This window comes from Coptis chinensis, chromosome 7, assembly GCF_015680905.1.
Source record: "Coptis chinensis isolate HL-2020 chromosome 7, ASM1568090v1, whole genome shotgun sequence".
Taxonomy (NCBI): domain Eukaryota; kingdom Viridiplantae; phylum Streptophyta; class Magnoliopsida; order Ranunculales; family Ranunculaceae; genus Coptis; species Coptis chinensis.
Window position 1 is genome coordinate 32,005,360 of NC_141462.1, and position 26,730 is coordinate 32,032,089.

Below are 26,730 nucleotides of genomic sequence, written 5' to 3' on the forward strand. Positions count from 1 at the left end.
TTTTAAGTATGGCTCATTGGCCTAAATTTTCTCTATAATTAGAAAATATTCTAAGCTCTGTACCTCTATTACTATTACATTAAGAATGTTAAGTAACTCGTCTATTATGATTCGTAGATTACAGCTAAAAAGTACATATGGCATTTATTTGTATCATTGTAGGCTAATTAATAACTACACATCGTCTGGGTAAGCTTTGAGGAACCCTCTGATTGCGAGCCTTTCCTCCTTGGTAAGATCACTGTTGCCATTAACCAATCGCTCACGCAACTCCTGGCTATAACTGCCAGGGTCCGTGCTAAAAACCTGCAGGAAATGGAGAGCAGAGCATTGATGCATCCTGAAAATTACTTGTCTTCAAACTTTGTAAATTCTTATGTTGGATGAGAATTGAGAACACACTTCGGTCATTGATACTAATCACCTGTGCATATATTTCTATTAAAAAAAATGTTTGTGAGGACTTTTACTTTCTCACACTGTTCTTAATATTTTAAAAGCGGGTTCAGTCACTCGAAAAATTAGAATGGTAGGTTCAGAATTAATGTCTTACTTGAACATAATTGTTGATATGTCCGTCTTTGTTGGCGTTTGTCACTGGCTCCTTCGTATTGTTTGTCCACTCACCATCTACAATATACTTGTACTCAAATCGCCCTTCCTGCAAAATGAATTAGTTCTGTTAACGCTCTTTTTTATCCATTTATACAAGTGCAGGACCAATTCAAGATTGTTTGGAAGAAGCTTTTGAATTGTTAAATCAAAAGGAGGAATTTACTTACAGGCAACTCCCTCTCAAGAATCCACGATCCATTTTCCTTGTCAAACTTCAAAGGTATCCTCTAAAAATTGCCATGGGAACAGTTCATAGATAAGTCAAATAAATATACATTTAGATGCAATATGAAAGACTACACACTAGTAGACTACTATTAACTTTGTATTTTTAGGACTGCTGACAAATCACGTTCTTCTAGTCTACAAGAGGATGAAATTTGTGAATACAGATCATAATATTGCTAATCAGTCGAGGGCATTAGAATAGAAACTGTGGTTGCTAAGCCATTCACCTTTGATGCTATGGTTGTGCACCTCTCTCCTCATGGGAGAGGTTGCAACTTTGAATCCCACCAAGTGTTGGTTAAAATTTCTTTCTTGTGTAATTATGTGATGGGCCATTGGGGGCGGTTGGGTCTACTCAAAATGGCGCATCGGCCTTTGGGGCTGATGAGCATTCAGGCAATGTAAGCCTTCGGGCTAGGGTCCTTCAATGTAACCGGTGTGGGTCTACCTTAACCCTCTAAATATTTCAAAAAAAAAAAAAAAAAACTTTGACGCTATGCATGCTTCAGACAAATTAGAGATACAATTCTCTGCAAGTAAAAAACTTTGGGATTTTTTTCTTTGTAATCAATATATGTTGAGATCTATATACCCACATTGGGCATATAGAGCCTAGCGTGATTATAAAAAGATCTTGGGACCTCTCCATTCATCACGAATTGGTTTTGAGTTGGGAGCCCAAAAGTTATATGGTATCAAAGGGGGTTGTTTCTCTAGCCCAAAGGGCCCATTTACTCCATTGTCACCCATTTGAAATTGTGTCCACGTGTCCGGCTCACACAGACACAATATGTCACACATGAGATTTGTAATCCCATATCGGGTATGTCGAGCCTCACATGATGATATAAAGATCTTGGGGCCTCTCCGCTGATGAAGCACTGAGGTAAAGTATCCATGTCTGACACGTCTTACAAGTAGGACACTAATATGCTCAAATATGCCTTAGACACGTGTCGAAAAACTCCATTTGGAGCAACCCAAATATTAACATAAGTAAAAATTATAATATCAGACACCTTTGGGACATGTTGAGGATGCACCCATGGCATGCACAAGGCATTTCCTTTTTTAGATAAAAATATTAAAATAAAGCAGGACCCGTATATGGTTTAATCACTCGTTAAAAACAAAATTAAACTTCTGTTGTTGTGCTTGCACTTTTGGACATGTATATTGCTACTAATTACTTTGTTAGAATTGGACATGCTTTGAATTAGAAGAATAAAATGTTGGTATTTTAATATAATTGGTGGAGAATATTAGTTTTCAATTATATAAATGTATTTACAATAATGTTTTCAACCGTGTCCTTATCGTATCAGTATTCTAGCTTTGAGAAAAATGTTATATCCGCAGTGTCGGGTCATATCCGTGTCAAGTGTCAGAGTCCATGCTTCATAGCTCTTCACTCATCACCAATTAGTTTTGCATTGGATGCCCAAGTCTTTAAAATAAATGTTATATCATTAGACACGAATATCAGATGCAAGAATTCAACAGTGACATTAAGAGATGATCATGCAATCTTTCCAACAAAATCTCTACAAAAGAAAGAAATCCATGTTCAAACAAGTGACCAAGAAATGAATTTGGCTTGGAAATTTCATTACATTTCTATCCTTTACGAAGCTCAACCCATTGCATTACTTGGATGATGTCGGTGTTCTATGATCACTGAGGGAGGGCTATGGAAGACTACTAATTTTAATTGTAAAAAGTTGTACGGGTCTAGTTGTTTCAGCTAAAGACGGGAGTAAATGGTTGCCTGAAGAATTACAGTGTCAGAATCTGGTTCAAACTGATTTAAAATTACACCCTCACAACTCGGGTATGGCCGATCTTCTTCCGGACATGTTATAATCTATATGAAAGTCAAAATAAATAAATAAACAAAAAGAAAAGAGATCTATAGACTTTCGTTTAGTTTCTACTAACTAACCATCCAATTAATCAAATTAGAAAAGAGAAAATGACTACAGTTATAATCGGCTGTTGGAAATTGAAACTGATGTAGACATGAGTTCAGGTCATAATCAAGTCAAGCAAATGGGTCGCATGCATTAAGCAAACCCCTTTATAATTTAGTTGGTCCAATTTGTTTTAATTAGTAGCAACCACGTGTCTTAATTTAATTGGCTTTGCTTTGTTGTCAGTTAATTTATATAAGGGGCTTGTAATTAGGGTTGTTCAGTAGTTGATGTTTATGAAATTTTGTGATTCAATAAAAATGTGATTTTTAGGGTTCTTTAATTATTTCAATTAGAGTATCGATTTCATAACAATTGTTGCTTCCGCCAATTGTTTAAGTCTACATTAGAAACATTCAAAATAGATACTCTAAGTCTTACACTCAACAAAGCTACACGTAGATCATCTATCTGATAGTGTATTGACGCACTTCAGATTTTCTCATCAGGTTAATATGAAGGAGCTATAATGGAGCCATGGAGGTATAACCAGAATTTTTTATTTAGTTTGTTTCTTGCCAGACTTGATGAGCATCATTACCTGTCCCCATCCAATATCAAGTCCAGAAATTTCAACTGAAGAGCAATTGCTATCATCCCACCTCAAGGTGACTAAGCTTCTTGCAAGGCCTGTAAGCTACACAAGACACTATAATAAAATCAAGTGTGACTAGCTATTAAAAAATCATCAAGTGTAATTCATAAACCAGGGAACAATATAATAAACATATATAAGACAAATTCGGAGTGATTTTGGACAACTATCACTGCGGACTATCTTTCAGTTGTACAAATATATAATATGGTGACTCACAATGTCAGCTGTTGCACTTTTTATGGCATCCAGTTTCGGAAAGCAGGAGCGTTTACTCTGCAAGCATGTAAACCATGAGATACGTCAGAGTTCAGGACATCTTGCAGATAGAGCATTAAATAAGAAAGTATCCTATACACTGTGTTTCGAGAGATTAAATCTAGATGGTTAAGCCGATTTCAAATATACATTTAGAAACACAAATAAACTTCTGATATATATTTTTAGAGGGAGCATGCTTACGACATACGAAGTATAGAAGTTTACACTTTCTCAGAACCTCCAGTATATGGTGTTCATTATTCATTGTAAAGATCTATAAAAGTCTGGTTCATGGTCCTAACTCCTAAATATCACTTGTGATATCCTGAGCTGGATTAACCACACAGGTCTGGTAAGATCAAGTGGGTTTAAACACACTCAGACAGTTCTGACATATAGCTTTACAGGTCGATAGCAATTATTAGAAAAGCAGATAAGCTTCAAAGTGAGTAAAACATTTACTTTCTTTGTCTACATAAACTAACGGTCAATTTTTTTAGTATCCAACTATCCATACAACTGATTTTTTAAGGGACAAGGGGATGGACTTCCTTATACAAAATTTTGCTAAACTTCTCAAATCCACATCAAATCAATGAATAAAAAATGAGTAATACCAGTAGTAGATTGTTCGCCTCGATAAGTTTATAGCCTTGAACCCAAAACATGTATGCCAACTGTAATTGAAAAAACATTCGAATATCACTATGATGAACAAAGTACGGATAGAAACATTCAAAATATTCCAGAGACTCTCTATAATCCATAGAAAAGAGGGAGAGGGTTGAGCAGAAATCCAAAGTTCTTTGCTAATAAGGAATTTTAATTTTTTTTAATGTCATTACTGACTGTATACCGCAACAGCAGGAGCTCTTCCAAGGCCAGCAGTGCAGTGTATATAGGTCACACCTCCATTCTGATTTACAGCTTTGAATAATTTGCACACCACAGCTGGAAGTCTCAGTCTCAGATCAAAAGAATCAAAGTCCCTGTTGCATCTCTTATTAGATTTCTGCATAAAGTGAAAGGTCGGAAAGCATATTAATTATGAAAAGTGCAAAAAGAAGACAGATATTACATTTCAAGTGGATCTTGATAAACAGATAAAATTTGTTCAACTCTGTCGAGAGACCAGTTGTCATTTATTGATATAAAGACCACACAGTTGATAATAACAAAAATATGGAAGAAATTTGAGTAACACGAGAACGTGGAGAGTTCGTCTAGTCTAAGTGCTCGTTAATGTAATATTGTACGCAAAGAATTAAAGAAGATCGTGAAAGGCTCGCAAAAATAACCAGTAATTTAAACACACACTTACCGTATCTCAGCTCGCAGATGATGAATATCGTCATATTGTTTGGCGTACTCTTGGATTCCATTTATATCAACCCCAAAGTATCTAGCGAGATCTGTTAAGGAAATTTAAACAAAGAACAAGAAGAAGATGAACATATTCATAGTTACTTCCATTCTGTAGTCGTGACTTTATCAAATGTATACTCATAACACTCAAAAAAGAAAATGATACAAAACTTCCAACTTAGCTACAAAAAGAACTTGAAGGATACTCAAGGTCTGAGTTCTGTTGTAAGCAAAATATTGTTTTTACTCCAATGCTGCGAAGCTTGTCAACATCTTCAGGGGTCTACATCGGTGGGAACAAAGTTAGAGGAAGCTTAGAATGCCTACAATCTCTTCTTAGCAATTAAGAAATAGAAACAAGGATCACCTGTAGACATGAACCAACAATCAAATCTGGCCGAATAAAATTGTAGTTCATTCCAAGTTCGTGTCTGTAGGTTAACACTGCATTAACAACAATCAGAACTTAACAGATCCAAAGATTCTTTGGCCAGTCAAGACCAGCTAATGCGTTGCTTAAATAGAAACATTGTGGTTGCACAGACAAGTAATCCAACTTCCCATCAATCTGAATTAGTTACATACATCACCCAATGCAAGGAGCCTTTCAATAGCTTCGTTTACAAATATTCAGAAGAACCCACATGACAATATAGTTATGTCTAAAAATTGGGGATGATCAAACATACCAGCACCCATTGCTTCAGTCATATTAGTACTATATATCTCAGACTTCTCTTCATCTACTTCAGAACCACTCATCTCGGCACTGGACGTGGGACTGGAAAATGTCTGAAAAAAATATATCTCTCCAGTTATAATCCAAAGATATATTTTTTTTTTAAAACATATGTTGCCACAATTTACCCTGAAACTTTTTAAATGTATACCTTCATACTGAGATTTCGATGGAGATCCCTGAAATTCACCGTTCTCTGCACACAAACAAAACCAAAAACTCAAAAAACTTCAAACCAAGGCAAAGTATAAAATAAGAAGAAAGAAGAAACCTCTGGTAGATTAGTAATATTGATGGAAGGCTTCTTTCCATGGTGTTTCAGATTTTTTGATTGTTGTAAAGGTGATGAAGCAGCAGAAAAGGATCTAAAAGACATGAAACAAAAGAAATGAATAAAATGATTGAACAAACAAAAGGAGGAAAAGAAAAAAAGAATGGAATGAGATTCTGATATACAGACAGACCACCTTGAGAGATTTTGAAGACAGTTCATTAGATTACGAAGAATCTGGAACAAAAGAGAAAGAGAAAGTTTGCTTTTGGTGAGTGAGAAGTGTAAAGTTTGTTTTTATATACAGAGAAAAAAAAAAAAAGAGTTGATTGAGAATCTGTGATATTTTGCTCGTGGCGCTTTCAAGTTTTTTGGCGAGAGATGTACACGTGCTGATTTCTGGGCCCAGTCCCACACTGTGTTTTCGAGTACACATTATTGTAGTATTGTACCGCAGATTCGCATATAGTTTAGGTGCATGAAGAAGAGCCTAATCTTAAATTTACGAATTAAGAGGAAATTAAAAGTAAGGAGAAGTCACTTCGTCTGAGTTTGATTTGCCAACAGAAAGAGACAATGAGGATAATTGGTGGTGGGCTCCGATGTCTTAAAAAAAACACTTTCTCAAGTTCGATGGAGGGTTAGGAAAGGTTCTGAAGAAAGAATGCTGAAAGGTACTCAGTAACAGTAGCACAGAGAAACAACAATCAGAAATTCGGAATAGAATACGTGGGACCAAAACATGGCATGTGCTTTGTCCATTAGAAGACTGGTGATAAAGTCAAGAAGTTCATATGAATATCGGCGTTCTAAAAAAAGGCTAGGTAGTAGTCGGGCTGTGGGAGAGTGCGCTAGGCCTTCTAGACAGTGCAGGCGCGCTAGTCAGTTTTTTTTTCTAATATATATAGTAATACATATATAGTAATCTTTAATATATAGAAAAATGAGAGGTGGTTGAATGAATAGTGATTGGTATGGATGTAGGGGCATTTTGGTAATTTTATAATTATTTTTGTTTTTTTCTATTTTTTTGGGGGCAAAATTGTATTTTCACAATTATCAAATTTGTTTTCTAACAAAAGTGTAGACTTGGTGGGCTCCGGAGTGAGAAAAATGATTGCACATATAGAGATAAAATAGTAATTCACTTTTATTGTAATTTTAAAATTATAAAAAATAATAATAGTGGGGGGCTTGAGATTGTTCCACGTGATAGGCACGTGGCATGAGGCTAGTACATATATATACTACAAGAAATGAAAAAAATCATTTACCATAACTCAAAAAATAAACACAAACAAAAATATTTATTACAAAACTGTGTAATAGTGGGAATATTAACTTTATATAAAAACATATTCTTTGTTATAGTGACATATAATTTACATTAGACTTAAGTCTTTTAAACTCGTTCAAATCTTAAGCCTACACGGGCCTCTATTTTTCGACATTTAATCATTCAAAAAATTGAAAAAAAAAACTTGACTGGACCGCCTAGACCCACCTAGTCGGTCCACCGATTTTTTAAACAACTAGGGCCTAAGCGAGTCGGTTGGGCACCACCTAGCACCTAGAGACCGCCTAGACCGATTTTTAGAACAATGATGAATATACATAGCTTCTACTTCGCAATTTACTGTGTAACTTAGTAAGTTTAGCAGTAAAGACTTAGTGCTGGACTGCTGGTTGAGGACCTCCCTCACTATGCACAGACTTTCACCCGAGCCATAAAAAGGTTATGGTGACCCAAAATGCATGGCCCACTGATAACCATTGATGGGGAAGTGCATGGCTGTATTTCATCTTGAATGTACCAGTACTATTACTATAAAAGAACACTTCAAATAAACACAGAACCTCTAATGAAAATATGCTAACCGCCCCCAAGTCGAGAAACATCGGCATTACGTCCTGTTCAAAAAGTTCTGTGTATGTAGATCATGCTTAGGTGAACACATATCTTATTTGTCTAACTGAAAATCCCTCCATTGCATAGACAAATCTGGGGAATCGTAATGTTACCATCTCTCCAGAAGTCCAGAGGACACGTATTCTTAGATTCTGTTTAAATTAATAAAGAATATGCTCTTCAGTCTTCACCCGAAAAATGGTTTGAAAGCAACCACACTACCACAGTTTGCAAAAAAGGAATATTGCAGGCTTACCAAATTATCCCACAAACAAATACATACACCATCAGAAGCAACACAAACTCAATAAAGATAGTACTGTGGCTAATCCCTATAAGCTAAATAATTATAATGAGTCGGCAAATTATTTTGTAAATTTGGTATTCAACGGAATGCGCCCAACATCTCACATAGATTATGGCTTTTACAGTGGCTTTACCATTGACCAAATCAAAATTCTCAACCATTTTTTTTTTCAATCACAGAAATCGAATTAATCCAGTCAAATGACTTTTTCTGGAACATCACTCAAGAAACTAATGCATCACTCAAGTCCGCAATATTTCTCTTATAAATTGGAACAAGAGTGCTGAAAAGCATAGGAACGATAAAAGAGTATTTGTGAAGCACTTACAGGAGTTCCCGTTTTCTCAAACAACACTTAAACCTCTCCCAAGTCCCTCAGTAGAATTGCTGAAAAGCTGCTTCTAAACTGATTTTTACCTTGTAAATATCAGGTGCGATGTAAAAACCTTAAATTCAGCAGCACATAATGGAGCCTTAAACCCTTAAAAAGTAACCAGTGTCCTCGTTCCCATACTGTGGAATATCAGTGGCATACAAGTAATTTAATCAATAAACCCTAGTCGAGGTAAACACATGACGTGGCTCTTTCCTTGAGCTTGTTAGATGCTGCTATAAGCACTCCAATAAAGACCAAGTTTTAATGTGATAACTGACCACTGGTAATAACCTAATCCATGTGTATTGTATCCTCATTTAGACTGCTTGCCTCAATGCCGTCTTTTGTCAGAAAAATATTTATATCATGTAAAATTACAAAACAAAATAATGCACACCATTCATGTCATGTACTAGACTTCTGCACACCATTCATGTCATTACAGGAGTTGCAAAGAGAAGATCAAAAGTAACTCGGACATGTATCCAATATGTTGTACAAAGTAAGACTTCTTTTACACAAACAAATTAGTGTAACATACATTTTGAGTTAGAAACTGAAACTACGGGATCAAACACGCAAGCACCTTCCCACATCACGTCAATATTCAGAAGTAACAACGGTACAACATCAGGATTTGTGACTGTTGTTTATATCATAAAGCACGCACACATCTGCAGCTGTCTTCACCTGAAAGCAGTAGAAAAGACATTAGTTGTGGTTTCATATGTAGGGACAAAAATAGTTTTCGGCTCTTGTGATTACGCTAGAAATGTCAGAAAAAAACTGAATGTTCCAGAGTCTCCATCTTAGAGGAGATCATCTTTGACAGCCATTAACTCATTCTATTGTGTCAATGTCCACTAGAAGACAAATAGTCAAAGGTTAAGCAAATTATTTTTAAAAATAAACAACATTAGTTCTTGATTGGGCATCTCTTGTTCGTGCGGAAGTATGTAAAAAAGTCCTAACTCAGTCCTTGCAATTTTCAGCTGTGTGATGCCCTGGATCACACTACTTTAACTTAACAAAACCATTTTTCTCACCAAGCCAATATTTTAATTAATTAATTTATATTTATTTATCAATAATTTTTAGATAAATTGGTATCTTATACATTGATCAAATGAAAGCACAAAGGGTAAGGGAGAAAAAGAAAAATTACAAAAGAAATCGAGGAAAGAAATTTAGTCAACCCCAACTGAGAAGACCCAGACATGAGGTCACCATCTGCGCATCTATGGCCTGGTTAATATTGATTCACACTGGCTGAAGTAATGCCAACCAAATTTCCCAGCTATATCTGCAATGCAAAAGTTTATCCGAAGTCTTGTAAACCAAATTACATAGGGCAAACATGAGGAAATGTTTTTACCCTTCGCAGTAGGCTGGCCACGGGTCAGGATTTTACCTTGAAATAAACACCAAGCCAGAAATTGCACTTTAGGAGGAACGCCAGATAGCCAAACTAATGCTAAAATAGTGGGCGTTGCCCCCTGTGGAGGATACAGATTGTTACTGGCCAGAAGCTTATATAAAGACCGGACATCGAAAATTCCATTTTAAGATAAACGTCTAGAGGACTTCCAACAAGTGAATGACCCCATCTATTTGCAAATCTCTGACACCATGTCTAAGCTTTGAATCCCACGACAGTCCCCCACTCTCCGTGTTCATATGATCCTTAACTCGCCCATCTTTCTTCCGGGCAAAGTGAAAAAATGTCTGCAAAATCCTCACTGAATGGCTTATCTAAGCAAAATCTTACTTTGCCCCCTGCTCCTACCTGGTAGGTGACACTAACTTGTATGAAGCCCTTGCTAGCAAGAATAGCGCACCAAAGGCTGCAACCATAAGAACTAAACACGTTCTTCGGCCAGCCCCCTAAATCTTGTTCACCGAACTTTGCTGTGATAACCTCTTTCCAAAACCCTTGCTCATCAATACCATATCTCCAAATTCACTTGCCTAAGAGGGCTTTGTTAGCCAAGAAAAGATTTCTAATATTTAAATCTCCCATGCATTTCAGTTTGCAAGCATTCTCCCGTGCAACTAGATGATATTTTCTATTCTCCGCCGAGGATACCCATAGAAAATCTCTCATAAATTTCTGCAATTTCTTATCGGAATGGTAAGCATCAAGAGATGATAGATAGGAATGGCAAAAAGGGTGCTGTTGACGTGTGTAAGTCTACCGCCCTTAGATGACATTTCTTTTTCCAACCATTAAGCCTCTGAGCGGACTTTTGTACCCAATACTTGCTTGTTTTTATAGAACCCAAGATATTTTCAAGGAAGTTGTCCCTTAGCACACCCCATAGAATTAGCAAGAAGCTCCACACCGTCCACCTCCCCCACTCCAATAATAAAGGTTTTAGCTAGGTTGGCTTTTAAGCCGAAAACAGCCACAAACCAGAGTAGCCCAGCTTTCAAAACTAAGACTTGAGCCACTGAAGCATCTAAGAAGATGAATGTACCATCTGCAAAATGTAACATGGGGACTACAAGACAATTCATTCACAGCAGTAAACCAGCGAGTCACCCTCCTTGCATCGCTTTTTGAATCATTTTTTGGAGGGCTTCCACCACAATATCAAACAAAGGGGGAGAGGGGGTCTCCCTTGGCTTAAGCCTCTATTGCTCTTGAAACTACCTGTTAGGGAACTGTCGATCATCACAGAGAAAGATGTGGTCAACACACAAGTCATCCACTCAATTCAACTTGCACCAACCCCAGTTTACAAAGCACATATTTTAGAAAACCCCCGCTCACATAATAAAAAGCTTCCGTAATCAATCTTGCAAATGATACCTGGAGTATTTTGGCAAATCTTCTAATCAATGCATTCATTGTCTACCAACACACCATTGAGAATTTCTCGCCCTCAATGAAAGCACCTTGAAATTTAAAGATTATACCTATCAAGATAGCTTTTAAACGGACAGCTAAGACCATGGAGATAATTTTGTAAATGCCCCCAATTAAATTAACAGGTATGTAATTTGACATATCCCTTGCCCCATCATGCATAGGAACAAGTGCAATGTACGAGGAATTCTTACGGTAATAAATGAATGCTGAATCCTGAAACAACTTCACAACAGCCATGGAATGTCCTTGAGAAAATGCCAACATTTGGGATAGAATTCAAAAGAAATCCATCTGGGCGCGGAGACTTATCTCCTTTGACTTCCCTTCAACACAACCTCAATCTCCTCGAGCCTCTTATCCCTCTCTAACCAACATTTTCTTTCCTCTAAAATCTTTTCAAAATCAAGTCCCTCTTCGGACGGAAATCTCCGTCTGTGTAAAGAGAGGCATAGTACTCCACTATGTGGTTTCTAATTTCAGCTTTATCTGACAATATTATGCTGCCGACCTTGATCTTTAAAGATATCCTTGATCCTATTTCTCATGTTGGCACTGTATAGAAGTACTTGATACATCCGTCACCATCCTTAGCCCACTGCACTTTAGATTTCACCCTCCAAGAAACCTCCTCCTTTAAAAGAGTTTGAAGCTCCCTGTCACTGTTTTAAAAGGTGTTTGAGGCGTGATCCACAAGGCGTACCTAAAACGCCCTAAAGGCGTTGAGTAAGGCGTTTATGCAGTGAAAGCATACACTTCAGAGTATGAGGCGATCCCGAAGCGTTGAGGCATTCACAAAAAAATTAGACTATAACTCCATTTTTTGTTTGTTTTGATTATTTTGGTTTTTAGTGTAATTAAGTAGACATCAACTTTAAATAGTATTGGAGAAGTTTATACTTGATGGGAAATTTTTGAAATTGACTAATGTCATGCGCTTGAGGCTTACGCCTTGCCTTGCGCTTTCGCATTTTAAAACGTTGCTCCCTATTAGCCTCAGTTTTTTAAGTAGGTTCCTCTTGCGTGAGATTCCTTTCCTCTTCTAGCTTATCAAACTAATCAATGATACCATCCGCAGGCCCAACGACCTCTTTGTTCCAAAAAGAAAGTTTCTGACTGAGTGCTTTTAGTTTTCTTCACCAACACTTGGGGAACCACTGAACTCAAAAAAGTACCGCCAATCTTCTATCTTCCCCAATACATCTCTGTCTAATAACACAGCTTTATGATACTTGGACACTGCAATCCAATAACACAGCTTTATGATCAGAGGAATATCTTGGAAGTGGAATTTCTTTGGCGTTCAGAAAATGTTCATCCCACTCCAGAGATCACAAAAATCGATCTGACAAGCTCAAAGAGGACCGTGCCTGATTTTTCGACCAAGTGAACATAGCACCCTGCTAGGGACATAAGCTATTAACCGATTACAATTAAAAAATTCCTCGAAATTTTCCGTACCCGTGGTGCGTCTAGTGCCTCCATATTTTCGGCCCCAACTCTAATTACATTAAAATCTCCACCTACACACCAAGGGTAATCACACCAAGCACGTATATCATCTAATATCAACCATAAATCATCCCAAAGATCCTTGTCGATCTAATTAGGCCCATACACACCAGAAGCCAACCATTTAAAATCATCGAGTGAGCTATGAAAATTGACTAGTGGTCCTTGACTGTCACCTCATTTGTATCCATGCCAGAAACATGCCCTCAGATTGACCCCAAGAACGGACGCCAACCCACTGCCAATTGTCATTCCAAATCGTGCTTCTACAAAATAATAAATCTACTATTTTAGTTTCCTGAACACAAAAAACTTCAGGCATCGTTTTAAGTATAAGCTTCCTGAGGCTCATGCAAGTCGCTTCATTCCCCATCGCACTCACATTCCATGTAAAAAATTAAGACAACATGAGCAACGTGCACACCCTCATGATCACATACTCATTCCTCATCCATCTCTTTTTCCTCGGAGTCCTCTTCTCAAGCTTCTATAATATTTTAACAATGTTCAAAATTCACATAATATCACTGATACAGAGGAAGGGAGGTACAACCCCAACCAAAAGAAGTAAGCGAGAGAACTTTTCAGTTAAAATTAGTTTGTTAACTTTGACTACACGACATTCAATGAATTCTTTCACCGACTGTCCTAGAACGTGTTCTACAAATTGGCTGTCCTTGTTATTACCCTGGTATTTAAAGAGTTGAAGATTTACAGCTAATATCTTGTTGGGAACTAAGCTCTGACTGGGTGTTTCACATTATCCTTGACCTCCAGTAAGGAATAGCTGGGTTATCTACAGGTCACGGAACTATGTCATCAGTGGCATGGCAATTCCTGTGTCCCAACTGAAGCCCTGGGCCGGCTCAGCAACACCTTTGACAACAAACCCCGGCAATCTTTACTAGAATTTGCCGCTTCGGGCCTCTATTAATAACAAGTCATGAAGACCTGCCGTGAATAGCCAATAGAGTTAATTTTCTTATCATACCAAATGTCAACATGATCCTTTTGATAAAAGGTCTTCCTTTTCTTACAATACCAAATGTCAACATCAAATATAAAGCTATGTATTTCTTCAACATCACGCATACAGTAACACTGGTTTGACCTCTAATATCAGTATAAGCAGACGAAATGTCGACAGGTTTAGGGCTAAATGTCAGGTGTCTCTAGACAACGACTGGTCAAAACTCGCTTCGAGTTTTGATGCAGTTTTTTCCAACAGATATCAGAAAGTTGCACCTGAAGCAGTCCTAAAATGACTGGTCAAAACTCAAAAGCAAATTTTGATGCAGTTTATGATCCTTCTGTTCGGAAGGAGAAAACAGAGTTAATTTTCTTATCATACCAAATGTCAACATCAAATATACACCTATATATTTGTTCAACATCATGCATGCAGTAACACTGGTTTGACCTCTAATAACATAAGCAGATGAATTCATAGACTGGTATAGGGCTAAATGTCAGGTGCTTCTAGACAATGACTAGTCAAAACTCAAAATCAAATTTTGATGCAAGTTTTTCCAAAAGATATCGGAAAGTTGCACCTAGAGCAGTCCTAAAAGAGCATAACAACACCACCAAGTGCTATCAAAAATAGTTAAAGGGCTTCATTTGTTGTGCCCCAAAGAGAATCTCACCATTTCAATCTATTGGCCACACTTATCGGAATAGTAAGCAAAGACATATTAAATAAGCAGATTATTTTTATTGCTCGGTAAAGTTGAAATCTCATTAAAATTGAAAAGAAAATAGGCCGAGAAAACCTACTATTACAAATAAACAAAATAAAACTAAAAACATAGCCACAGGAGGCTAACCCGAGAACTACAAATTATTCTACTTCTAAATACAAAAATCTATCCCACCTCACCACAAAATACTCAAAAGGGATACTCCTAAACTCTTTAAAAATCTTATACCACTGAAATAATAAAGCCTTAATAATAGATATGATAAACTCCTGCTTAGATGCGGAAACACCTTCAAAGTGTCGACGATTTCGCTCAATTAGATACCCCACAGAATAGCAAATAGTAACAAGCTCCAAAGACGATTGCTTGATGAGGTAAAAGGACCATGACCTTAACCCTTCAACAAATCCACCACTCGCCCGTGACTCACCCAATAAAAATAAGACTCTAAATGGATATGTTACCAAATGTTCTAAGAAAAAGAACACCCCAACAAAACATGATTTACAGATTCACCATCTTTCCTACACAATTGACAAACCATCTTTCCTACGCAATTGATAATAGTTAACAATAATTTTTGTACGCTTCCGAAGATTATCAATGGTAAGAATACGCTCTAAGGAGACTGTCCAAGCAAAGAAAGAAATCTTGGTGGGGACGTTAGTTCCCCATATGACTAGACTAGGAAAAGAGGGAATAGGAGCACAACAATTATGAGAATTTGACCAAGTAGGAATGCTGAAATAAAAAGACTTAACAGAGAAAATACCTTTCTTGCTCGGGTACCACACTTTCTTATCACAGTTTTGCGTCATAGAAGGTAGCGCATCAAGCCTAGCCATAAGGGAAACTAACGCATCGATCTCCCAGTCATTCAGAGCTCTATGAAGACCTAGATTCCACGATATACCAACCTTAGTTCTAACCATGCAATCTGTAACTGGTTTACTTTTGAAGCTAGACAAACCAAACAACAAGGGATAACTATTGGCAAGTGAACCTTCCTCTAACCAATTATCCTCCCAAAAAAGAATCTTGTCACCAAGCCCTAGCTTATACTAGACACCTTTCATAAACATAAGAAAATCATTAAGGATTCCTCTCCAAACCCCACAACCATAAAAGATACGAACTGAACCACTATCCCATCCAAAATGAGTTTTCCCAAAGCGGGACACAATCACTCTTCTCCACAAACTCTGGCGTTCCTCTCCAAATCACCACAACCACTTACCCAGCAAAGCTTGATTAAAACTACTCATTTCTCAAAAACCTAAACCCCCGTCCTTTTTAGCCAAACAACACAACTCCCACCTAACCAAGCGATAGTGATATTGCTCGTCCAAATCATCCCAAAGAAAGTTCCTCATAATTTCTTCAATCTTGTTCGCAACCCTTTTGGGAATGACAAAAAGAGACATAAAATAGACAGGGAGACTAGCCAGGGTGCTTTTAATGAGGATTAACCGCCCCGCCCCCCTTTTGATAAATATCTACACTTCCAACTTGCCAATTTCTTCATAACACTTTCAAATGACCGGGTCCCAAATGAATTTAGACCGTAAATTTGCTCCAAGAGGTAACCCCAAGTAAGTACAAGGGAATGAATCAGCTTGACACCCCAAAACCCTAAATCACCGAGACAGAAACATTGCCTACACCATAAATCTTACTCTTAGACAAGTTCACATGCAGCTTCGACACAATCTCAAAACAACAAAGGATGCCTCTCAACCATCTAACTTGATCCACCTAAGGTCTCAAGAAAACTAAAGTATCATCAGCAAACTGGAGGTGAGAGATGCGAACCCTGTCATGCCCAACACGAAAGCCATCAAAAACCCTAAAGGAATTCACTCTAGAAATCATCCTACCTAAGACTTCCACAACCAAGATAAAAAAAAGATGGGAAATCGGATCTCTATGCCTGATTCCTTTAGAACTCTTAAAAAAGCTAGCTGGGGAACCATTAACAAGTAAAGAAAAGAACATTGTAGAGATACATTTCCTAACCCATTTTCTCCACTTCACTCCAAAACCCATCCTCCTCAAAATATAATCCAAAAACTTCCAATTAACATGGTCATAAGCCTTGGTTAAATCTATTTTACAAACGACTCCAGAGCTATCACATCTCTGTCTGTCATCAATGGCCTCATTCGCAATAAGGATACCGTCTAGAATTTGCCTATCATAAATAAACGCTCATTGTTCTTGAGATATCACCTTGTGCATAACCTGCTTAAGCCTTAGGGCCATAGATTTGGAAATAATCTTGTAGGCACTCCCAACCAAACTTATAGGGCCTCAAATCACTTATATCGTCGGAATCATTCACTTTGGGAATTAATGCTATGAAAGTGTTATGAAGATGGTGTGTTAAGAATCCAGTGTCAAAACAATCCTCAACCATATTCATGAAATCAATATGAATGGTCTCCCAACACCTCTTGTAGAACTCAATGGGAAACCCATCGGGCCCGGGGGGCTCTATCTCCTGCCAAACTCTCGACGGCCTCCTAAAACTCTTCCTCTCCAAACGGGTTTTCTAGCATCTCCTTGTCCAATCCAGAGATACCATCAAGAGATATGGCCTCCACGAAAGATCTAACATCTGAAGACTCAAAATATAAGCAAATCCACAATACCATCTCTGAGGTTCTCCTCCCCTCACATCTCTGCCTTCAATCCATAAACTTTAGAAGTAGTTCACTATTTCTAGCCTTAGCCCATCTAGTAGAAAAACTTTGTACATTTTCCATCTTTAATTGTCACTTTGATTTTAGCCTTTTGTCTCCAAAAGATTTCCTCTCTCCTTGTAGAACGTACAAAGTAAGCCCTAAGATCTTCCCTTAAACTGTTTTCCTCATCCGAAAGAGAATCAACCTCCTCTTTCAGGTCAAGCTCCCTAATATCAGCAAGAACTTCCTCTTTCCATCTGTCTATCCTTCCAAAAACCTCCCTATTCCACACCTTAATTTTCTCTTTTAAAGCTTTCAATGTTTTAGAAAAAATAACCCCCAGTCTCCCTACTAAAGAAAATGAAATCCACCATTCCTTGATATTCTCCTCAAAACTGGGATCGTCAAACCACATTAACTCTAATCTAAACGGAGAAGGTCTCCGCGAACCGCACTCGCTATCCAGTATATAAGGGTGAGGCTGGACTAGAGACAATAGATTGGGAGAGTCTAGGCACTATTCTCCTAGTCTATGTTCACCAGAAAACAATCAAGCTTAGATAATGTCGGGTCGTCATGCCTATCAGACCAAGTATACCGACCACCATATCCAACTCACACTGACCAACAAACTCATCAAAAGCCTCATGTTAGTGTCAATCCTACACCCACTTTTCCTATCGCTAGAGAATCTCATCACATTGAAGTCACCTGCAATGCACCACGGGAAACCACTACCAAAAGCAAAAGTATCATCCAACTCTACCACCCCAGATTTGATAGCATGCTCTTTATAAGCTCGACTCTACCACCATTAGACTATAACTTCCTCTTCCATACGGCCAATCTTGAGTTGAATCGCTCCATTACTGGATCCTGTGCCGCTACACCCTTATATCTTTCACCAAGGGGAATCTCAAGATGGCTCAAAGGGTGATGACCAAATTTAAACCCCACACATTAGCAAGTCCGTAAACATTTTCCAGTACACCTATCCCAAACATCATGGTCTTGTTTGAATTAACTTTCAGCCGAGACAAAACCTTGAACCACAAAAATATTGCTTTCAAATTCTTAACACAATCCTCAATAGGCTCCACAAACATTAAAGGATTATCCGCATATTGCAGAATTGGTATTGAGAAGTTTCCATTACCAACCTTAAGACCCGATAAACACCATTTCTTCTCCCCCAATCCCATTAGTCTATTGAGAGCATCTTCCACCGTTATGAACAGTACAGGAGACAAAGGATCATCTTGTCTCACACCCCTTGAACTACCAAAGAAACCACACCGGGAGTCATTCACTAGAATTTAAAATGTCCCAATTGGGAGACAAGTCTTAATCCAACAACACCATCTATTACAAAACCCCATCTTTTGCACACCAAATTCAAAAAACACCCAACTAACATGATCAAAAGTTTTAGAATAATCCATCTTACAATATAACTGCGTGTTTCTTAACTCTATTATAAATTTCTACACTTTTTAAACTTCTCCCCCCACCGAGTTTGCCAAAGTAACTCCCCCCTCCCCGAACCAAGTCAACAAGATTTGACCGTAATCTTGTTGTTTGAGTCGTGTGATATGTCCTAAGGAACTTTTTCAACCTAAAATTACCAAAATACCCACTTGACTTCCCAAGACCAAAGTAGACAAGCATTAGATTTACAAACTTCCCAAGACCAAATTTGACAAGCATTGGATTTAAATAGTCCACCCCATGAAAGTGTGGTACACGTTTCATCATCTTGACGATTAATAAAATTTAAGCCAAACAATGTGATTTAAGTATTTAACTAAACCAAACACTTACACCATATAGGGAGTTTATGTATTTAGTAATATTGTAATAACCCCTAAGGGCAATTCTATAATTTAGGTCTTTAGATTTATATAAAAGGGAATTATCTCATTAGAGATTTCCCCAAGATTCCCACACTTCTACTTGGTATCAGAGCGGGGAAAAAAACTTGCTTTTACCACCATCTCTTACCACCGCCAAAGAAACAAGCCATCAACATCTTCCCCTTTGTGGGTTTTTTTTAGTCTTTCGTTTCTTATGAAAGACTAACCAACTTCTCCATGGAACAGATCTGAAATTCAACAACACCATGAACATTCCAGGTCAATTGTTCATGGATCTAAATTAAAATTTTCTACTTTCTTTCTCTACGAGGATCACTGTTTGGAACCACATAAAGGTTCCGCCTTTATGAGATCAAGTAGCTAATTTCTTTAAAGGTGCCACCTTTACTCTCTATTGCACTCTCTATTGCTTGGTTGGGTTTTTTTTTTTTTATAAGTTTGTTGTTAGTCATTGTAACTCTTTGTGGTAGCTTCCGCCAGAATAACTTTGGTGCTTCCTACTTTGACTCTAATCATTTATTTGAAATGAATACATTGGGGGAGAGTCATATTTCAGTACAAGGTCCTCAAGCAACTACCACGCCTAAGTCTATAACCTCGAAGAGGTTGAACGGGATCAACTTTAAGACATGATCTAGATCTGTTGTCCATTATCTAACTAGTAAGGGTGTGGAGGGATTAGTCGATGTGACTTACGCTTGCCCTGCTGTTACAACCGAGAAGAAATACACTCAATGCCAAAAGCATAATAGTATGGTTATTGGTTGGTTGTTTAACTCCATGAGTCCATGGAGACACCAATTGTTCAGATGTTTCTATATCATGATTTTGTTTATGACCTATGGTCCTCTTTGAAAGAGACATACTCTAGTAAGAGTAATGGCTCTCGTGTGTTTCAGCTCTATCGTGAGGTCCATTCCACCTCACATGGTGATCGATCAGCAGCTGGATATTTTGCACAGTTGCAAACCCGTTGGGAGGAGATTGACCATCATGAGGTCATTGTTGAGTTGACTGGAGAGGTTGCGATGTTGCTTGTTGCTAAGCGCACCGACAAACAGAAAGTGTTTGCTTTTCTAATGGGTTTGCGTCCTGAGTTTGAGACCCTTGGTGAACAAATCGTTAACACACGACCATTCCCCTCTCTAATGAATGCCTTTGCACTACTATGAATATCAGTCCTGCTTTCGCGCGGCAGCTATTGCGACGACGAAAAAGTATTCGTCAGGCTAAGTTACCGTCTGCTGCAGTTCAAGGTATCATTGACCAATCAAAGCTCGCCGTGGACTCCTCTTATCTTAGAGGTCAAGGACAGCGTGGAAGAGGTCGAGCACGCAACTCAGTTACTTGTTCTCACTGTGGCCAATCTGGACATGAGAAGTCTAGATGTTATCAACTTATTACTTGTTCTCACGGTGAGGACATGAGAAGTCTAGGTGTTATCAGCTCATTGGTTATCCAGTTGGTTTCTTTGAAAGATCTCAATCATCATCCTCTGGTAGAGGCCATGGGAAGAGTCCAATAGCTGCAATTGTCAACCTTCCTTCTAGTTCATTGAGTTCTCCCAGTGTGGCTCCTTCGACTATACCATCTCTTGATGCGTATAGTCATATATCGAGACAGATACAACATCTTCAGGGCCAACTTGAGGCTATGCTGGGTAACCGGACTACACCTTTTGGATCTTATACTCCATCTGCATATCATGCCTCTCCATCCACTTGGGTCATTGACTCAGGTGCCTCAGAGCATGACTGGTGAGTCACATTTTTTTTCGAAAATGTCTTCTAGTTTATCTATTGCTCCATCTATTTGTCTTGCTGATGGTTCTTGTACTCCTATTCAGAACTCTGGATGTGTTCCTTTATCTCCGTCTTTATCTTTATCATCTGTTTTGCACGTTCCTAAACTTGCCTTAAATTTGTTATCTGTGAGCAGTTTAACCAAATCCCTTGGTCGCTCCGTAACTTTCTTTCCAGATCATTGTGTCCTTCAGGACCTGAGTTCGAGGAAGATTTTTGGCAAGGGGTATGAGCGAGATGGTCTCTATATGTTTGGAGAACCTCCTACAGCTTTGGCTTCTATCACCCCGGTGTTTTCTGATCCCTGTCGAGTTCTTTTTTGTTCTAAGACTCTACATTTATGGCACGCCCGTTTGGGTCATGCCAACTTTCAGCATCTATATTCTTTACTACCTATTTTGAGAAACTCATGTCAATCTAACAAATTTCAATGTGTTGTCTGTGAGTTGTCCAAACATACTCGTGTATCTTATATCTCGCACATGCAGCAATCTGCTTGACTTTTTGACTTGATACATACTGATGTATGGGGACCTTCCCGTCACTTCTTTTGATGGATATCACTACTATATCACTTTTATTGATGACCACTCGTTTTACATGGCTTTATTTGTTGAAATCTCGGACCGAGGTTCTTCCTACTTTTCTAAACTTATGCAAATGATTCAAACCCAGTTTGGTGTTACTGTGAGGTTTGTGCGTTCGGATAATGCTAAAGAGTATATATCTTATGATTTTAAACATCTTTTAAAGAAGAGTCATTCAACAACTCACCTGTCCTTATAGTCTAGAACAAAATGGGAGTGGAAGTGTAAAAATCACTATCTTATGAATGTTGTTAGGTGTCTCCTTCGCGGTATGCATGTCCCTAAACGTTTTTGGAGTATGGATGTTCTCACAGCCACTTTTTTAATTAATCGTACTCCCAGTAGGATTCTTTATGGCCAGGTTCCTTTGCATTTAGTCAAACTGGTCTTCCTCTTTTTTCTACTGAGCCTCGAGTCTTTGGTTGCATTTGTTTTGTACAAGATTGTACTCCAAAGAGGACGGAGTTAGATGACAAGGCCATTAAGTGCCTTTTTCTTGGTTACTCTACTAAATCTAAGGATTATCGTTGTTATGAACCCATCTCATGTCGTATCATTCACTCTAGACGTGACGTTTTTTGAGAATATTCCTTATTATACTTCTCCCTCTAATGAGCTGGAACAACCTCTTCTTATTCCACATGTACTACCTGTTCCTAGTTTTTTATGATTCTACTGCACACCTACATAGTCACGACTCTCACGAGACAACTATACGGCAAGGTGTACACACGGCAGCCCAACAAATATTACCCCCCACCACAATCTTCCTCGTCCTCAGGTACTACTCTCCATCCTGATTTAGTAAATCCAGATTCTGCTCTTCCTACTCCTCATTATTGATAATTTAGAGCTTCCAATTGCTAAACGCAAAAGGAAGCGGGTATGGCCTCTTGCTCAGTTTGTCTCTTATAGTGGTATTTCTCCTTCCTATTGTGCCTATCTTGCTGCCACTGATTCTATTAGGATTCCACGTACTGTTTCTAAGGCATTGGAGCACCCGTTTTGGAGAGCTGCTATGTTTACTGAGATGCAAGCACTTGAGCAGAATCACACATGAGAGATGGCCTTACATCCAATTGGCAAAACGGATTGTTGAGTGTAAATGGGTTTTCACAGTGAAATACAAGGAGGATGGTTCCGTAGAGCGCTACAAAGCACGACTTGTAGCGAAGGGCCTCACTCAAACACCTGGAAAAGATTTTGGTGACACATTTGCTCCTATTGCAAAGTTTTCTTCCGTACAGCTCCTTATTTCCCTAGCCGCACAACATCACTGGTCTCTTCACCAGTTGGATGTAAAGAATGTGTTCCTTCACGGTGACTTGACCGAGGATATTTACATGTCTCACCCTCCGGGTTTTGCCCTTCAAGGGGAGTATACTGAAAAAGTGTGTCGCCTTCTCAAATCCATATACGGCTTGAAACAGTCTCCACGAGCATGGTTTCATCATTTCAGCACGGTTATCTTATCCATGGGATTTATCCGATGTGAGTCAGATCATACATGCTTTATTCATCGAAGTGTAGCTAATCTCCGTACAATAGTCTTGGTCTATGTAGATATTATCATCACTGGTGATGACATCATATACATAGCAAAGGTGAAAACAGATTTGGGCCATTTTTTTATATTAAGGACTTGAGTCCTCTTCGATACTTTCTTGGCATTAAGATAGCTTGCTCAAGACATGGTATTTCCCTCTCTCAAAGGAAGTACACACTAGATTTGTTGTTTGATACTGGTATGATGGGATGTCGACCCTCTCGAACTCCTATGGATCCAAATCATCGCCTCCATGCTGATATTGGTGATATTCTTCCTGGTCCAGGCCCTTACCAGCGTTTAGTAGGTCATCTTATATATTTGACCAACAATCGACCAGATATTGCTTTTGCTAGTCAGCCAGTTCATGCATGCCCCACGATCTACTCATGGATGCAGTAGATCAGATCTTGAGATATCTTAAGTCCTCTCCAAGACTTGGTTTGTTCTATCCATCTTATGGTTCACCGGATTTAGTTAGTTACTCAGATGCAGATTATGCTGGGTGTCTCATTGATCATCGCTCTACCTCGGGTTTTGTACTTTCTACGGTGGTTGTCCTGTCTCCTGGAAAAGTAAGAAATAAAATGTTGTCTCACGCTCATCGGCAGAGGCTGAGTGTAGAGCTATGGCTCATGGTGCTTGTGAGATACTATGGCTACGCTCCCTTCTTACCGAGTTAGGGGTCTTTAGTAACAATGGGTCTCCCCTTCATTGCGACAATCAAGCTGCTATTCAGATAGCATCAGATTCAGTTCTTCACGAAAGGACTAAGCACATTGAGGTTGATATCCATTTCCTTCGAGAAAAGGTTCAATCTGGCATCATTGCCACAATTCCAGTTCGCTCTTCAGAGCAGTTGGCTGATATGTTCACCAAGTCTTTGGGACCTACAGTTCTTCACTCCAACGCGGTCAAGCTGGGTTTGATTGATATCTTCACTCCAACTTGAGGGAGAGTATAGGGAGTTTATGTATTTAGTAATATTGTAATAATTCCTAAAGGCAATTCTGTAATTCAGGTCTTTAGAGTTATATAAAAAGGAACTATCTCATTAGAGATTTCCCCAAGATTCTCACACTTCTACTGTTTTTAATCTCGACTGTCCAGCTAACTCATTGTCTTCCTCCTCTAGCCAAAGCATATGCACTAAGTTTATTCATTCAATAACACATTTAAATTTGGCGAGGGAATGGGTGGTCTATTAAGCTCAAGAAGCTGGGCTACGCAATCAAATACGTGGCAAATTAAGAAACAGTCACAGGGCAATTAAGAAAATCCCTTGAAAACTCTAAACCATCATCAGTGAGATACCAGTAACAATAAGATATAAATTGTATAACATTTGAAACACAAAAGAACTAATATTAGTGTGGAAATTTAATGTGTACGGAACATTTGGGTAGTTTTCTATAAAACATGAGAAATTTTAATTAGAAATCTCCACCCTTTTATTTAAACAAATTAGTACCACCCCCCCAAACACAGAAATTGGTGAAAATTAATGGTAATTTTAAGGGGGTATGGTTTATGCCATTGGATTAAGTTGATACAATGGAGACACGTGTCACTAACTCCCCCTTTGGTCTTGGGATGTCATGTGGGTATTTTGGTAATTTTAGGTCCAAAAGAGTACTTAGGACATTGATATGACTCAAACAGCAAGACCACGATCAAACCTTGTTGACTTGGTCCTGCTGTGATTCAGGGGGGGGGGGGGGGTCTAAAAATAGTCAATAACCTCAATAGCAAACAACGCTCCATTAAGAATTTGTGTATTACCCACCGATGCACCTTGAAACTTAGAAAAGAAAGGGGCTACAACTGCCTTTAGTCTCCCAGTAAGAGTTTTGGCAATAATCTTATCTAAAGTCGCAAGAGTTACTGCCCCTTCCACCTAAGGAATAAGACAAATATGAGTGGTATTATGCCTCCAATTAAGGAATGAAATATCTTGGAAATCTTTCACCACCTTCATAATGTCATCTTTCATAAATTGCCGGCACTTCTTGTATACCACCAAAGGAACCCATTCAGACCCGGAGACTTCTTTCCCACCAAACTATCAATTGCTCCCTAAATCTCCTCTTCATCAAATTCCCTCTCAATCCATCCCCTTTGTTCCCTATCCAGTGATTCAAACTCTAGGCCACAAAGAATCGGTCTACGCATCACATCTTCCTTGAACAATTTCTTGTAAAAAACCACTAACAAAGTTCATGAGGAAACTAGTATTATTTATTTTGAGCACTTTGTGTGTAGATGGGAAGATATTTTGACTTGAGACCGTTGTGTTTTGTTTCTTGTGTACATTTGGTCATTGTTTCTTCTTTTAGATTTTTCCATTGTAAGGATACCTCATCCTACAGTTTCTATGTTTCTATATTATTATTAATAAAATATCTATTTATGGATAAAATAAAAATCCACTACCTCCTTGCCCATGTCCTGCAATTATTCGATCACCATATCACCTACCACCAGTTTCACCATACGATTGTGATTTCTTCTAGCATTCAACACTTGATAAAAATATTTAGTGTTCTCCTCCCCACATCCATCCCTCCAAAGAGTCTTTTCCCTTTGCCTCCAAAATGCTCCTTAACATCTCAGTAATCGCCTAAATTCCCGAAGCAGTTCACCTCTCCTCAAGCTTCCATTATTTTGCAGATCCCTGCTCCTTCCTCTTCTAGTTCAAGCTCCGCTATTCAGTGCAAATTTTTATTTTCTCATCAAATCTCCCAAAAGTCAACTTATTCCACTCCTTAAGCCTCCCATTCAGATGCTTAAGTTTGTGAAAGAGCTCAAATCCAGCCTTAACAGATAAATGAAATTCAATCCACCACTGTTCCATGTTTTGCATAGCTGTATTTTCTAACCTCATCACCTCAAATTGGAAAGGTCTCAACCCCAGAGTGGCTTCCTCCCATCAAGAAGAATCAACTGATGATCTGAAAGGAAACTGCCTAAAGCTCTCTCCACCTGCGTTCTATCCGAAATGATGACAGCAAGAACCAACCAATTCTATTGATCTTGACTTTCTCGTGCCCATTAGACCATGTAAACATCAACCCTCTCAACTGAAAATCATCAAGTTCTAAGGCATTAATACACTGATTGAATTTATGCATATCACTAATCATTCGAAACCACCCCCAATGTCAGCTAATCCTGCAAACAATCAAAAGATGGCAGCCCGTAGATATTACTAAATGACCACTAGAAACCATCAACAGTGTTTACAAACTTTGCAGACAAAAAAAAAAGCTCCTTTCAAAGCTCTCTATACACTCCACTATTTGGGTGTCCCAAATAAGAACCAAACAACCAGAAAAGCCCTTTGAAGGTAGGAATTACCATCCATGTTCCCATCTTCACAAAAGTTCACTTACAAAAGCTTGAGTCATCAGTAATCACTTCCCTCTTCATTTCTTGTATTACAACCACCATTGGCCTAAACTTTCTCACTGCCCTTCTTAAAATGCTAATTTTGTCATCACAGCGAGAACCCTTCATGTTC

At 38.4% G+C, this 26,730-nt stretch overlaps 2 protein-coding genes across 3 annotated transcripts in view; both read right to left on the reverse strand.

Annotated features, from left to right (window-relative positions):
- SEX4 (dual specificity protein phosphatase (DsPTP1) family protein) lies at positions 1-6,395 on the reverse strand. Of its 2 annotated transcripts, none has more exons than XM_086569682.1 (14): positions 6,241-6,395; positions 6,045-6,138; positions 5,925-5,969; positions 5,724-5,826; positions 5,402-5,478; positions 5,241-5,317; positions 4,991-5,071; positions 4,526-4,658; positions 4,287-4,346; positions 3,628-3,684; positions 3,355-3,450; positions 783-842; positions 554-661; positions 1-424 (listed from the first exon to the last, which is right to left on the reverse strand). In XM_086569682.1, the coding sequence occupies exons 1-14, from the start codon at positions 6,264-6,266 to the stop codon at positions 299-301; spliced, it is 1,143 nt and encodes a 380-aa protein (XP_086425808.1). In that variant the 5' UTR covers positions 6,267-6,395; the 3' UTR covers positions 1-298. The 2 variants fall into 2 exon arrangements, with proteins under 2 accessions (XP_086425808.1, XP_086425807.1); XM_086569681.1 differs by having other exon boundaries at positions 1-306; positions 6,241-6,394.
- Positions 6,396-8,978: 2,583 nt separating this feature from the next.
- LOC147487145 (putative CDP-diacylglycerol--inositol 3-phosphatidyltransferase 2) overlaps positions 8,979-26,730 on the reverse strand; it is a 32,351-nt gene continuing 14,599 nt past the window's right edge. The window contains exon 11 of the mRNA XM_086569975.1: positions 8,979-9,326. Coding sequence (XP_086426101.1) covers positions 9,267-9,326 — 60 coding nt within the window. The 3' untranslated portion in view covers positions 8,979-9,266. The remainder of the gene's footprint in view (positions 9,327-26,730) is intronic.

What these genes read in the sequence shown, in the direction of transcription:
- SEX4 (XM_086569681.1), bottom strand. Translation starts at nt 6,266, where the DNA reads ATGAACTGTCTTCAAAATCTCTCAAG. An exon ending in TGTCTTCAAAATCTCTCAAG is followed by an intron (nt 6,139 to 6,240) that starts GTGGTCTGTCTG and finishes CATGTCTTTTAG; the next exon opens with ATCCTTTTCTGCTGCTTCAT. An exon ending in TTGATATTGGATGGGGACAG is followed by an intron (nt 843 to 3,354) that starts GTAATGATGCTC and finishes GGCAATTTTTAG; the next exon opens with AGGATACCTTTGAAGTTTGA.